The sequence below is a fragment of the Aulonocara sp. 'chitande type north' Nkhata Bay genome, linkage group LG19 (assembly GCF_057382095.1).
Source record: "Aulonocara sp. 'chitande type north' Nkhata Bay isolate Kocher_YH1m ecotype deep benthic linkage group LG19, A_spYH_male_GT1.1, whole genome shotgun sequence".
NCBI classification, from domain to species: domain Eukaryota; kingdom Metazoa; phylum Chordata; class Actinopteri; order Cichliformes; family Cichlidae; genus Aulonocara; species Aulonocara sp. 'chitande type north' Nkhata Bay.
Window position 1 is genome coordinate 13,783,583 of NC_141362.1, and position 13,762 is coordinate 13,797,344.

A 13,762-nucleotide genomic window follows, 5' to 3' on the forward strand; every position below is an offset into this window, starting at 1 on the left:
CAAGTATTATACTAATAATGGCTCATTTATTGTATGCATTGCCTTAAAAAGGGGGGGGGGGGGGGGTTGAAGCACACTGGAACATGCAATAGAAAAATGTCCGTTAAACTAAGATGATGAAATACATTAAAATGATCGAAGTGAAGTTTATATCTGTCCTCATTCTGAGCACTGCTGTACTGCCAGCTTCTTTTTTACTTTATAGATACTGAAAGCCTTAAAGGCAAAAGTTAAAGTGGATAATCTCTTTAGCAGGATTGGAAGTGTTGCATAAAATGGAACAAATGGGCCAAAACATGTAGAACGCACTGCAGAGCTACATCTAAAATATCTGTCCCATTAAGCAGCCTGTCTGTGTCACTGGGATCTGCTGCACTGCATTCTTTTCTATTTTGGAGTTCTGCTTCTCATTTTTATTGACCTTATGTAATTTTCTATTGAGGTTAAGCAGCACTGCTTAAGAAAAGATGTAGGAGGGATTTTTTCTTTTTACTGTTTAACTAACTTCTGGAGCTGCCAATACAGCACCTCCCTACTTTCACTGCATTTCCATCGCCATGCAGGGTCCATCACATTAAGTGCTGTTCCAAGCCAACTAGTTTTAAATGTAAGTGGGTTGTAAAAGCCCTCCAACAACCAGTCTGCATCACGGCTTACTAGAATAAGCTCACAAAACTGACATTGCTTTCATGTCTCAGCAATGAACAAAATGAACCAACTTTCAATATTTATAAAAAAGAGTTAGTTTGAATCTAATTTCTATTACTAAAGATAAAATTAAGACAAAGCAGGGTATGAATGAAAATTAATTGCAATAGATAAATTTTCAATAACCGATGATCTCAGTGCACTATCTGATAATCTAAACTGCTCAAGCTGCAGAGAAAGTTTCTGTTTGCATCATAGAAAGGCGAGGACATCCCAAAGCGTGCCTCTGTATTTCTACCACAACACCTTTTAAGACTCTCCAGTGGCTGCATGTGTGACTCCACATGGAGTGGGATGGTGTAGGAGCTGGACTGGAACTGGACCTTCAGCTGCAATCAAAGAAAGTTATTGTTCAAGCTGGACGCTATGGAAAAAGGTCTTTCCATTTTCAGGTATTTTTTAAGAAGCTTAAACAAGCTGGTGTGTCTGTTACATGAAAACATGAGAGTGAGTGTGAGACTGATATCACTGGAGTTATCACTAGAGCTGTATATTTCAGTTTTTATATCTACTTTATCTTTAAAATAGACCCTTCAAATCAAAGTGAGAAAGCCTCAGTGATCAAATGATCCCATGTCAACAGCACTATGGCAACAGTGGGAAGACAGAACTCCATTTTAACAGAACCACACTCAGATTGGCATCAGTTGAGGGGATAAAAAGACAAAAGAGAAGCATAGAGAGAGAAGGACAACAGAACATAAAACATGAAAGAAGAAATTCTGAAATTCTTCAGGAAGAAGGAGATTACATTATATTCTGGATTTAACTTGGGGCCATTTTTGTTTTATACACAACTTTGCATTTCATCATCAGTTATTATTAATCTCTGGTACTTTTCCACAGTGTTTCTGCAGTCCTGTCTTCCTCCCCTCTCCCCCATCCAGTCGCGGCAAACTTACCCTCGCTGAGCCTGGTTCTGCTGGAGGTCTCTTCCTGTTCAAAGGGAGTTTTTTCTGCCCACTCTCGCCAAGTGCTTGTTCATAGGTGGTCATAGTGGGTTTTCTCTGTACTATTTAGTGTCTTTACCTTACAAAATAAAATACCTTGAGATGACTGTTATTGTGATTTTGTGCCGTATAAATAAACTGAATTGAACTGCGCCTGAGCCAAAGTCCCTGTTGGCACTCTTGTGCGACCTGTGTGCTGCTTTGATATTTTCAATCGCAAATATGTTTTCTACCATATATTTGTCAGTCTGTGATTTTATTGTAATAGCTGCGCAGTGAACTGCGGCTAACAGACGCAGACGAGCGAGATTTCTTCCTGCAGAAACCTTGAGGCAGATACTTGATGCCCAAAGTGACAATAAAGGCAGTCAGTCATTTTTATATGAAAGGAATTAGCTGCTTTCACATAAAAATGACTGATGATGAACATTTTAGTATATCTGCATAGAAGCAAATGAATTAATATGGGTATGATAAACAAGCAGAGCAATTAAATGATCCCATTCTACCATTTTAGCCCCTATAATGTCTTGTGAACCAGAATAATTTATATTAACACAACAGATTTTAGATTCAGATGTGTCAGGATCTGAATAATATTAATATATATAATCTAATTAGTCATGTTAAGCGGACTAGCAAAACTCTGATAAGTAATAGAATTCCTGATCATATGATTCAGCCTGTATCCTCTCAGCTGTGTGTGGTATTTGTGCAGCAGACGTTCAGCTTCCTCCCCGAGCATCTCACGGACTGTACCACACCGTGGGTTCCCCCCTTCCCTCACCCTTGCAGTGGGCCGCTCCCCCTTCTTTACCGCCCACTTTGGTTGAAGCCAAAACAGAACATCATGGCGATTGATGGTAAGTAGGCCAATAACGGCTCACCTCTCCTTTTAATTAACTTCAGCTGGAAATGATACGTGTCAGCGGTGATTTGCCTCTGCTTAAAAGTGTTCGTGAGCTCAGGAGATGAGTGCTTGGTTCGGCTGGAAGCAGTGAAAGTTGTTTTTCTAATTTTCTTTAAGGTGGTAATTTTCCTTTGCAGTGTGATAGAAGAGAGGCAGGAGGAAGCTGGAAGCGGCGCTTGCTCTGTTTGTAAAGGTGGTGCTGAAAGGAAAGCTCCACTCCGCTCTTTAAACTGCATGACATTCATTCAGACCGAGCGTGTGTGTGTGTGTGTGTGCGCGTGTGTGTGTTAATTTCACGGAACTCGAGCTGTCATTTGGTTTGCAGTCTCGCTGCTGCACGCCTGTGCTTTACAACTCGGAGCAGAGCTCACACAAACCACATTAACGCACTGTTAATGCGGATAATGAATGCGTGATTTCTATTCCAGTGTCCACCGTGTGCTTTTACTGCTCACCTTACTCCGATTATGTAACTTTGCAGGTTGTAAGCAGCTTTGGTGCTTAGTTTGTTTTATCACTTTGGATCCCATGCTCACATTGCTGCGATACATTAAATGTCACAGGAAGGCAGACATACCATAGCTTAATGATAGATTTTTATTATTTTTTATTAATATAGAGTTCCCTTTTTTGTGTTGATAAGACAGAACCTTTTCTTTATCCTATCAAGTTATGGACCAGTACAGTGAAAAGCTAGAGTCTGCACTAAAGGTGCAATCCTACTAAGACCCGAACTCTTCCACGGCATGCATTTTTAATTTCTCTTTGATATTTGGGCATATTGGGGCCCGATGAATGTAAAAACAAAGAATTACCAGATTATTTCTTTTACCTTATTTTTGTTTTTAAGAAAAATGAGAGCCACATATGAGGATATTTGTTTAAAATTTTGATAGAACAGTAGCAGTATAATGTCCCCGTAAGTGGACATTATACTGTTGCTGGTAAGGAGGAAGGGCCAGGTATCCAGTGATTGTAAAGTTGTTGGTCCTGCCCCAGTCTTTCAGTCTGCATGCTGACGTGCCTGCGAGCATGGCATTTAATCCCAAATAATCTGGTTTCTTCCTGTTTTGTGAAGGTGCTGAATGCATAGGATGAAATATTGTATGAGTGTGTGCGGATGAGCATACAAGCCAGTGTTCTCCATTGTGGAGTCTTTACAGGAAGTTGCTGACATTTTTTAATTGCATTATTTGAAACAATTCTTTATAATTTTTTCAGCCTCAAACATAACAACATTTTTCCGCACTGACTCCCAGGCCAGTAGATCAGAGTTTTACTAGCCTCTAGTAAGTACAAATAAGCTCATTTAATTGCTTTACACACTGCTGGTTTAATCAGCACAAATATTTCAGTGGTGAAAATTCATTAAATTAAATTCCTATTCCAGTTTTAGACTTGTCCCTGCAGGCATCGCTGCTAAAAAGAGAGGTGGGCAACTGCTCTCAGCCTGCGGCAAAGTTTTTGTGTCAGATTTATACAACACTAAAAATGCAGTCATTTGTAAATCTGACAAACCCAGATTTTATCCAAAGTAAAACATAGAAATCAAATCAAACGACTGTGAAAATCTATCATTGTAAGAAAATTTGAATTTGAATTTTGTATCAGGCAAGAATGGGACACCTTTCTTCTCCCAAAAGTCCAGCAGGAGGTCTCCTCAGTTCCCAGACTGTCTTGAATGGTAAACATGGCCGGGCCCCAACTTTATTGAGACATGTTGCTGCCATCAAATTCAAAAATGATCTTTTTTTCCAGTCTAATCATTTGAAATGACTTTTAAGTTCTGCTGTGAATAAAATCTGGGTTCATGAGATTGTCAAATCATTGCATTTGGTTTTTATTGATATTTTACACAGCATCACAACATTTTGGAACCAACTTTTCACAGGCATGTTCCCAGGTGCAGCGGTGCTGAAAAACCCACACAGTCTATGAAATGCAGAGACAAATAAGTCAGTGTTAGTCCTTTTAAATTGATGTGTTCAGCATTTCATTGTGTGACTGTGTGAATATATGCTGGAGGATTGATTTCAGTTTAGTTAATTTAATATGTTTGATACAGTATCCTCTCCTGCTGTGTTTCCCTTTTGTTTAGTATGTAGAATATCAGAGTTGGGGATGGAAATTCAGAAATGTTGCCCACCTACCCGGGCAGTATCCAAGCTTATCGATTCTTGATTCTTTGCACAGTACACAGAAGATAAGAAGCCAGATGCTTTTTATCTTTCTACTATTAAACCTGTAAAAATAAACATATGTGGACCTACGTTTTTCAACACAGAAAACTGAGGCAACATAAAAACATCACTGATAATGGCACTGGTGTCATCTAAATCTTATTATCTTAGCATCTGAAACTGTAAAGTTATAAAGTTCTCGCTAGTCTTTGGAGGGAGGTGATAAAATAATAGGTCGTGAGGAATACAGGACAGCAGAGATCACCTCTAGAAAACAGCACAGTGACGTGAACTCCAGCTGTAATCTAGGCAAATAGACCATCCATTCTCTTTGGGCCTTCGGGCTCTGATCAGCACATAAAGTAAAGAAACACTTTAAGCGTGTGAGTCATTCATGTGTGATGGAAGAGCTAAATTTGCTGCTGCAGCTTTGTCTATCAGTTTGCTTTTTTTTGTCTAAAATTTTAACAACAGGTTCAGACTTTAAACAAAACAGTCACGTGGATGAAACATGTCAGAAAACAATTAGTGGTCACTAAATATATTAGAAAGGCGTAGGTCACCGGCTCTGTTCTGCCTCCTTCATGCCATCTGACATAGAGCTTTATTCAACCACACCCGTAACCTCAACTTCCTCACTAGCATTAGTCAGCAAAGTGCCGTTTCCTGAAGAGTAGTGGTTTGCTGGAGCTAGTCGGCCCCGCCGAGATTTATGGAGCAGCTGTGGGGCTGACTGACACCTGCAGCATCCAGGGATCGGTCTCTCGGCACCAGTGGGAGGCTGTGTTTCTGTCTGTACTTGTGATGTTAGGTTGGGTGAACGTCACGAGGTGTTGGAAAACACAAGTCGATTAATTTCAAGGCAACGAATTGAGCTGTGGGGAAGGCATTGTTTAGATCACAGCACATCATCTAATGTAAAGGGATATTTCTGATGAATAATTTACGAGCTTTTAAAAGGAGAATTAGTCTCTCTGTAAGAAACCACTTAAAACTGAGCCCCAACTAATGGACCAGATTAAACACCGGCCATGCTAATATTGCATGTGTCTTTTAGATGAACGTTTTCAGTAATCTCTGAAACTTGCGGCATTCGTGCTGTTTATCAAGTTACGCGTGCACAATGTCAGCTACGTTTGCAGACTGGTGTTCAGACATCCGCGCAGACTGTTGTTACTTGTCTCTCCGCTCGCATTATGCAAGTTTTACTTTATATCACCAACAAACAGTCGCTCATTTTCTGCATCAAAGTGTACCGGTTTGCACAGCTGTCATCTACTTTTCAACCCTCCTCGGAGAGGACGTGTCAGCCGCCTGTTGGGACAGCAGCTCCAGCTAATGGCAGGAGATGGTGTAACATCTTAGAACTAAAAGGCAAGCAAGGCTGCTGTGCTTCAATAATATAGGAAAGATTTCTTCAACCAACTGTCATTTCTGGTGCAAGATAGTAGAGCAGTGTTTAAACTGCTGGTCGAGGAATGACGCACAACTCTTAATATCAAGATCACTGGCCAGTGAAACTCCTTCTGTGCTGTCAACACTTTTAATAATGTAGTGTATAAATCACTTTAAACCGCAAAGACATGCAAAGGATTTATTCTTGAATTAAATATTAGAAAAAGTGGTGAAAAAAACAAAACAAATTTAAATTTATTTTCAGTTAAATGTCTAAAAAGAAAAGAAACAAAGGGATATCAGCAACTTTACTTGGGCAGTCTGTCTGTGTGTATTAACACCTATCCAGGTATATTTTGCAGCTCACATTAGCTTTTTATTTTAATGATTAATCACTGGGTAATTCTCTTTCTTGGCCTGCAGCTGACTGGCCTTACTGTTTCTCCTCTCGTGATCTGCATTAAGAAGGAGGGTCAGTCTAACCACGACCTGCTGCAGGTTGAGAACTGGTTCTTATGCTGCTCCATCAGTTTTACCAGAGCAAAGCAAAGATGAACATGTTGCACGTTGCAGACAAGAATCAGTTATTTTTAAATCTTTCATTTTAGAAAGCCTGTATGTATTCAGCTTCTCATATACCCATCTCTTCATCTATAAACACAATAGGAATCTGTGGGAAAAGCAGCAAATTCTCACATTTAAGAAGCCGGAGGGAATCAGTTTGCAGAAGCTTTTGCGCACTTGAATGGGAGATGAATTTAAAGAGGAAACTGGCAGGAACATTATAAGCATTGTTAATTTTTTCATTTTTAGCCCGAAGGCTTGAGTGAAGTGCGGCTCTCCAATTTCACCTACCTTGATGCCTAAAGGCTACTTTAGAGAGTACTGGGAGACTTTAATAATGTATTCAGTGACATTCAGCTTTGTCATCAGCTCTGTTTATTTTACTAATGCGCCGCTGAATCGCCTTAAATCACCATTATCAAAGCCTGCTGCTTCCCAAATGTTAGAGCTCCTAAAGCATCACTTTTGGACATGCCCGGCACGCTGTTTGTGAAAAGATCACTGAGCAGTTTAAAGGAGCTTGTGAAATTTTAAAAATCTCTGAAAGTAGTCTTTAATTTGCTTAAAAGGGACCAATTTTGCAGAAACCAAATGTTATGTCGACGGGCTCCACTGCATGCATCAGCTCCTGCAACAAGCTGTACTCAGATCGACTGGAAAATGGATTTCACATATCCTGGTTAAGTCCGGCTCTCTGGCTGGCAGATCGAAAGCGGGCAGCTCGCGTGCGTGCTGTTCTGTCTGCGCGGCGTGCATGAAGACTTGTCGAATCCTGAGCTAGAGCCAAGTGCAGAGTAGGCAGGCCAGGGTGTGTTGAGCTGTGGAAATATTATGTGTTAAGTGGAGCTCTACGTGCTGACATTTAGACTTCCAAATCGAAGTGAAATCCCTGCCAGGTCACTTTGCTTCTGGCACCTTTTTTCCACCGGTTTTGCCAGTTTGAAATATACGACTGTTCCATATGTCATTTTAGATCTGATAGACAAAACATCTGAAAACATTAGGCCCGTGCTTCCTCTGGACTGGAGACTCCATCTCCATTTTCCTCTCCATCTTCATGACATGCCACTGTTTGTTATTGCAGAGCGAGAAACAGGATGTGAGGCGATGATTGCCAGTATCTGCCGACCATTTGAGATGAAACAAGCTGTGAGACAGTGTAGCTGGAAAAGAGCACATGCTCCTTGGAAAGCAGTTATTATTGTTAATTCATTATATGATGCTCCAATTAAAGTTCATCCCATATTTTTAGAAAAAACTGGATGAACTGACCACGTGAGGTGTTGCATGCAGTGAGAAACCTGTGGACAATTTTCACCTGTTGATTTGCTTTAGCTGTTTTTGATAATTGGTTTGTTTTCAGGTCAACTTTAAGATGCAGTGTTTAAATCTAACGGCACGAGGATTTCTGTTGTCTCCACGAAACATTTGAACAAATCTCTGGTTAACACAACTCAGCATTACCTGCTAAAAATATCTCCCCCAACAGCTGGTAGAGTCCAAAATGAAGTTTTTTGGTCCATATTAACATAATAGCATCACACAGATACTGCACATTTGTCAGGTGCTCATCCATGATGAAAAACACTCAGACCAGTCCATCTGGCACCACATTCAAAGTTACTTAAAGGAGCAGTCCCCAACCCTCGGGCCATGGACTGGTCCCGGTCTGTGAGTCGTTGCGAGAGTTGAGGCTCGGGTTGACATTTATGGTTTTCAGGGTTTTTATTGTTTGTTTGTTTTTTAAATCGTTTTTATCATTAACTCAGGTTCCCTGGGTCTTTTCCTGTGCATCATGAATAAATGTTCGTTTTTTTTTTTTTTTTTTTTGGGTATCAGCACTGGTTTTATTTTGTTGTATTTATCTGCAACACTTTAAAGGCCGGTCCGTGAAAATATTGTTGGACAAAAACCGGTCCGTGGTGCAAAAAAGTTTGGGGACTGCTGACTAAAGTACTTTTTTTTCCCTCCTGAAAAGAAGGAGGAGAGGGACCTGCTTTGAACTTCAGCAGATCATGTTGACCAAATCTACATGCCTAAATTATCTGATCAGCTGCCATGTGATTGGCTGATCGGATATTTGCGTTGAAGCAGTTGAATGGTGTACTGACTGAAGTGGCCAGAGAATATGTTTATCTACCTATTTTCAGAGGTGGGAAAAAGAAAACATCACCTAAACTGCCAGCTCAATTGACCGAGCAAAGACGTTGTATTAATGTTAAATTGTCATCTTCACTGTTGGAGTATTCAGCATTATATATTTGAACTTTGATGGTGACTGATTTTGTCATTTATGGTACGTAAACAAAAGTTAAAATTGTTAATGAGCTAACAGAAATAGTCTATCTGGACTGAGACAGGCTGACAGGAACCTGAAAGGACTTTCTGTTAAATCTGTTTAACAGATTAACTAAATTAAACTCACTGGTTTGATTAAGAACACTGTCAGGTGTCATTATCAGCTTCCAAGACTTGATTAATCCTGGACTAAAAGGAAAGACACTGAAGGCTTCCACAGAAAAACTTTGACTTGTTTATATTGTAAGATGAAGATGAAATGTGGACACAGACCTCACTCTTCTGCGTGGTTTCAGACTCTTGTCTTTAACTGTTTATCTCTCGCAGGATGGGAAGCTTTTAATGAGCAAGCAGGTTTTTTCCAGAGTGTATGTTTCCCTTGGACGCGCTCATGTGGTCCATGTGTTTTACCCGCTGGCACAACAAAGATACAAAGATGAATCAACAATGCTTTTGCTGTATATTTGATTTTCCTGTCATTTCAGCGCTTGTTATCCATTTGAGGCAGACTGAGGGATTTGTTACTGGGAGGATTTTGTGCAGTTTAGCGACTGATTGGCTGTCCACTTGGCATAGGACCAACGAGGGAGGCTGGCAAAAAAATAAAACCGATTATAAGCAAGTAGAGCAAATGTTAATTCATAGCTCATTGTGACATCGACAGACTTTGTTCCAGCAGCAACATCCAGAGACAGATTGAGGTTTAAATATAACAGCTGTGGGCTGATTTGGAGATAATTGTCTGTCATCTTAATTTCATGTTCAAGCTATTAACATCTTATGAGTGACGCTAAATTAGGCAAATCAGGTCTAAAAATAAAGAATCAACTTTAGTATGTTTAAAGAAATGTTTCCATCCGCTGGGATGCTACTGTATTAAAAAGCTGTGATTTCACACCGGGAAGGAAATCCAGTTCAGCAGACCATGCTGTGGAGATGTAGGTATGAAGGAAACTGGTGCTGCTTTGCCATCTTAGAGCTGAGCTGTTGGTAAAGTAGGCTAATCTTTATTATACTGTATCAACCTGAACTCATCGCAGCACATGTTTCATGAACAGCCTGATGTGGTACGACTTTCCCTCCTGGATCTTCAAGAAAGACATTTAGTGATTTTCCTGCACGTGGCTCAGTTCCCTATGTACACTCAGTTGTACTCGCCTATTTTTGGCTATTTGTTTAATATAATTTATTAATAAACGAACCGAAAGAGTCATTCAGCATTTTTTCACATACACATTAAAAAGTCAGGGGATTTCTGGTGAATAAAAAGAAAATAACCTTCTTGCTACTTGTTTAATTCAAACATTTTTGTATCAGGCATACCAAATATAACTTTGATTGTTAACAAGAGAAACACAACAAGTTTGTCTCCCTGAGTTTTCTTTTCATAACACTTCCTTTTCTGCACCGACCTCAAACAAGAAAAATTATCTGTCCGTTTTTGTTTTAGCTGAACTTTCTGTGCTGCAGCCTGAGTTCATCCATCTCTCCTGGCCAGACACGTACGCCTCGGCAGCCTGATTACAGGAGGCAGGTCGAGGAGATTCCTTAAAAAATCTGGGACAAACTCTATAAATGCTCCCAGTCTGGCCCCAGACGTCTGAATGAGGAAAGACTGGGAAGCCACAGACTTCACCTTGATTTAGTTTGCAGTAGCAAGACATGCTCCCTGGTGAAAGAAGGGGGATAAACAAGAACCTCAATCTTCATGCCGTGTTTTAATGACAGCGGGCAACTTGTTTGGAAATCATGTGATCATGCGAGCTTCTATGTAATGACAAAAGCCTGTCTGTCCTTTTACATCATCAGCACACCAGTAAAGTTACTGCATAAATCTGATTTTTTCTTCTCATTTCTGAATTGTAATATTAAAAGTGAAGTTTACACACTGAAGCTTATCTGGAGTCTCTTATCTTCACATACGTCTGATTGTATGTGAAGAACTGGGGAGGAATTTTCTTCAAAAACTCTGTAGCTACATCATCCATCGTTTATATTGTCGACTGTGCTTGTCATGAGTTGCGACAGGAAAAGGGAGATAATAAACGGACTGGTAGCCTGTTAATATGCTGCTCTGGTTTTTTTGCTTGTACTGAATAAGTGCTGTTGGACTACAACCCAAATTCACACACATTGATGCGGAGCTTTATCGAAGCTTTAAAGTCACTTTTAATGTATCACAGAAACACTGAAACACCAGTGGATTCCTGTAATCTGCTTTGTAGTTGGTTGGTAAAGGTTTTGCTTTGTCATGGAGAGACTAGTCAGTTTTGTGACATGAGCATTGGAATGCAACAATGCCAACTGAAATGGCTGTTTCAAGTTTTTATCAGCTGAATATTTGGCTGGTAGCGCGATACGAGCAACCAGCACTGCGGACTGGCAACGGGGAAAATGTTATTTTTGACAAACATGAAGTCTGTGTGTGTTTATTGTGTTTGTGTGTTTGTGTGTGAGATGAGTGAAGGAGGAATGAAAAAGGAGCATCCTCCCACACACAGCTGCCAAATCGAACAGCAGATCCGTCCTCGGCTGCTTGTTTGGCAAGAAAGATTTCAGGCGCTTTCTTAACTTTCTTAAGAAGCTGTGTTTACATGCAGTAACTATCTGTCACACACCGGCTCAGGTCTTCAGGTTTTATCAGGTTTTCTGTGGCATTGGGTTAATGGATTGATAGCACTTCCTGAGGCTGTTTGAGCAGCGATGAGTTGCTTTCATGTTCACGGAAAACTGATGGTGGTGCTAATGATGCTGCGTGTTAGCTGTAACAGTGTGAGAGCTGGATGTGGCCATGTTAGGAAGCCTGAGGTCTTTACTGTGAATCGATTTCAACATAGCCAGGTTATCTCGATGCTATCTGAATTTACTTACCATTCAATAGTCAAAGCGTTTATTGTCATGTGTGCACAGAAAAAGCATTTCTCTGTACAATGAACAAATAGATAAAATACAAATAGCATGGATAAATAAATGGAGACCAAAAAAATTGAATTTGAAAATAGATTTATGTGCAAAACAATGGCAATCAAAATAAGCGGTGACACAGTTCATAACTTCCCTTCAACTCATTCATGTCACCTAAAAGGTAAACCTGTTTCTCCATCACCTGTTCAGCTCTGATGATTCAGTAAGGACAACTCCTGGTTTCATCTTCATGTTTCCCTCTCACCACATATCCAAACCGACATAATGATCAGCAGCTTTTACAGCTGTGGCTCCAGCAAACATCAGCTGATACTAGAAATTAATATTAAATAAATTCTAACAACAGCTGATCAAGCTTAAACGTGCTGCTGTTGTTTACCGCGACATCCGCTGGTTTCCTCTTTCTGGCGCAAAGTGAGCGATTGAATGAGAGAAGAAGAGGCAGCTGTGCTCATAAAGATGCAGAATAAATCCAGCTTTGTGTCTTTTTTCATTGTAGCTGAAGTCCGGGACAAACTGTGTTCCTTTTCACCTCGATACGAAACGTGTAATATTTTCTCTGAATACGAGACGATTCCGTTTTTTAGGGGACGGGTCACGGTTGGCAACTCTACTAACTAACCTTATGAATAAAATAAAGTTCACTATCAGTAAAATCATAGCACCCACCAAGCTGTATAGAAACTCCGTCATGCTAGCCAGTACACAGTACGAGTTATTGTAACTGACGGTAAAAAGTCAGCAAAACGAAAATAAACTCCACCTAAACTTGGTTTATATCTGACCCAGATAGACTGCAGGTCATAACTTCTTACATGAAGTTCAGTTCACCTGACATTCGGACCGGCGGCTGCCTTGGGTCTCTCCTCCTCCTGCCTCCCCTCTCCCTCATCCACCTGGCCTCTTGTGGCAGCTCCGCCATAGCCACCACCAAACAACCAATCCACCACCTCTCATTGTTTATACTGTTATAAAAAAAATAAAAAATGAAACAAATCATTGGCGCATAAAAACGAAAAATCACCATCGGCCCACCGGCCAGTCCAGCTATGGTAGTAATATATAAATACACTTGTTTTTGACCTGGCGAGCTTTGACTCTGACCCTCTGCTGGCCATCAAAGGGAAGGCAGGTTTAAGGTAATTCAATGTTGGCCTCTCTCTTGACCTCTCTGTTTAGAGAGGACCTGGCGTCCACATATGTGGACATCACATTTTGGGTTGTCTAGACCAAAATACTAAATTTTGCTCTACAAGGGCCTGATATCCACTTAGGAGGACATTATACTGCCACTGTTCTATCGAGATTTACAATGAATGGCGTCTTATTTGGATCTCATTTTTCTCAGAAACAAAAAACATTAAAAAAACAAAGAACTTTTACTTTTGTACACTTATATTTTATAATTTTGGCATCCCATTTTAAAGTAGCCTTTTTTCTCATTTGTTGGATTTAATTTGATACGCTTTGATAGTTTCACATCTTTTTCTTTTTTTTCACTGACAAACCGACCTGGACCTTCCACCGTTTCATTGTTATCTTGGTACAAGTAATGCTCTGAAGTAAAGGTCTAGATTCTTTGGCTTTACCCTGCTGTGATGCCTTTTGTTTCAGTGCTTTCAGCCTTTTGTTGCCTTTGTTCAGCCCTGTACAAACCACTACACTGTCTGAATTCAGCCAGAGCTGCTCAACCTGTAGGCAGATCCCAGAGGCAGCCGTTGAGCTCAGAGACCGGGAGGCCCTCACAAGTGTGAGTAATAGTTCTGAATTACAGTCACCGTCTGAAAGGCCGTCTGCGGCAGAAAGCTGCTGTGAACTCTCTGTAAAGAGTT

General features: G+C 40.4%; 1 protein-coding gene across 3 annotated transcripts in view; it reads left to right on the plus strand.

The window, feature by feature from the left end:
• The first annotated feature begins 2,402 nt into the window (after nt 1-2,402).
• syt14a (synaptotagmin XIVa) overlaps nt 2,403-13,762 on the plus strand; it is a 52,342-nt gene continuing 40,982 nt past the window's right edge. For 2 of the 3 annotated variants that reach the window (XM_086274058.1, XM_086274060.1), the window contains exon 1: nt 2,403-2,521. In XM_086274058.1, coding sequence (XP_086130184.1) covers nt 2,509-2,521 — 13 coding nt within the window. In that variant the 5' untranslated portion in view covers nt 2,403-2,508. The remainder of the gene's footprint in view (nt 2,522-13,762) is intronic. The other variant, XM_086274059.1, reaches the window with a different exon arrangement.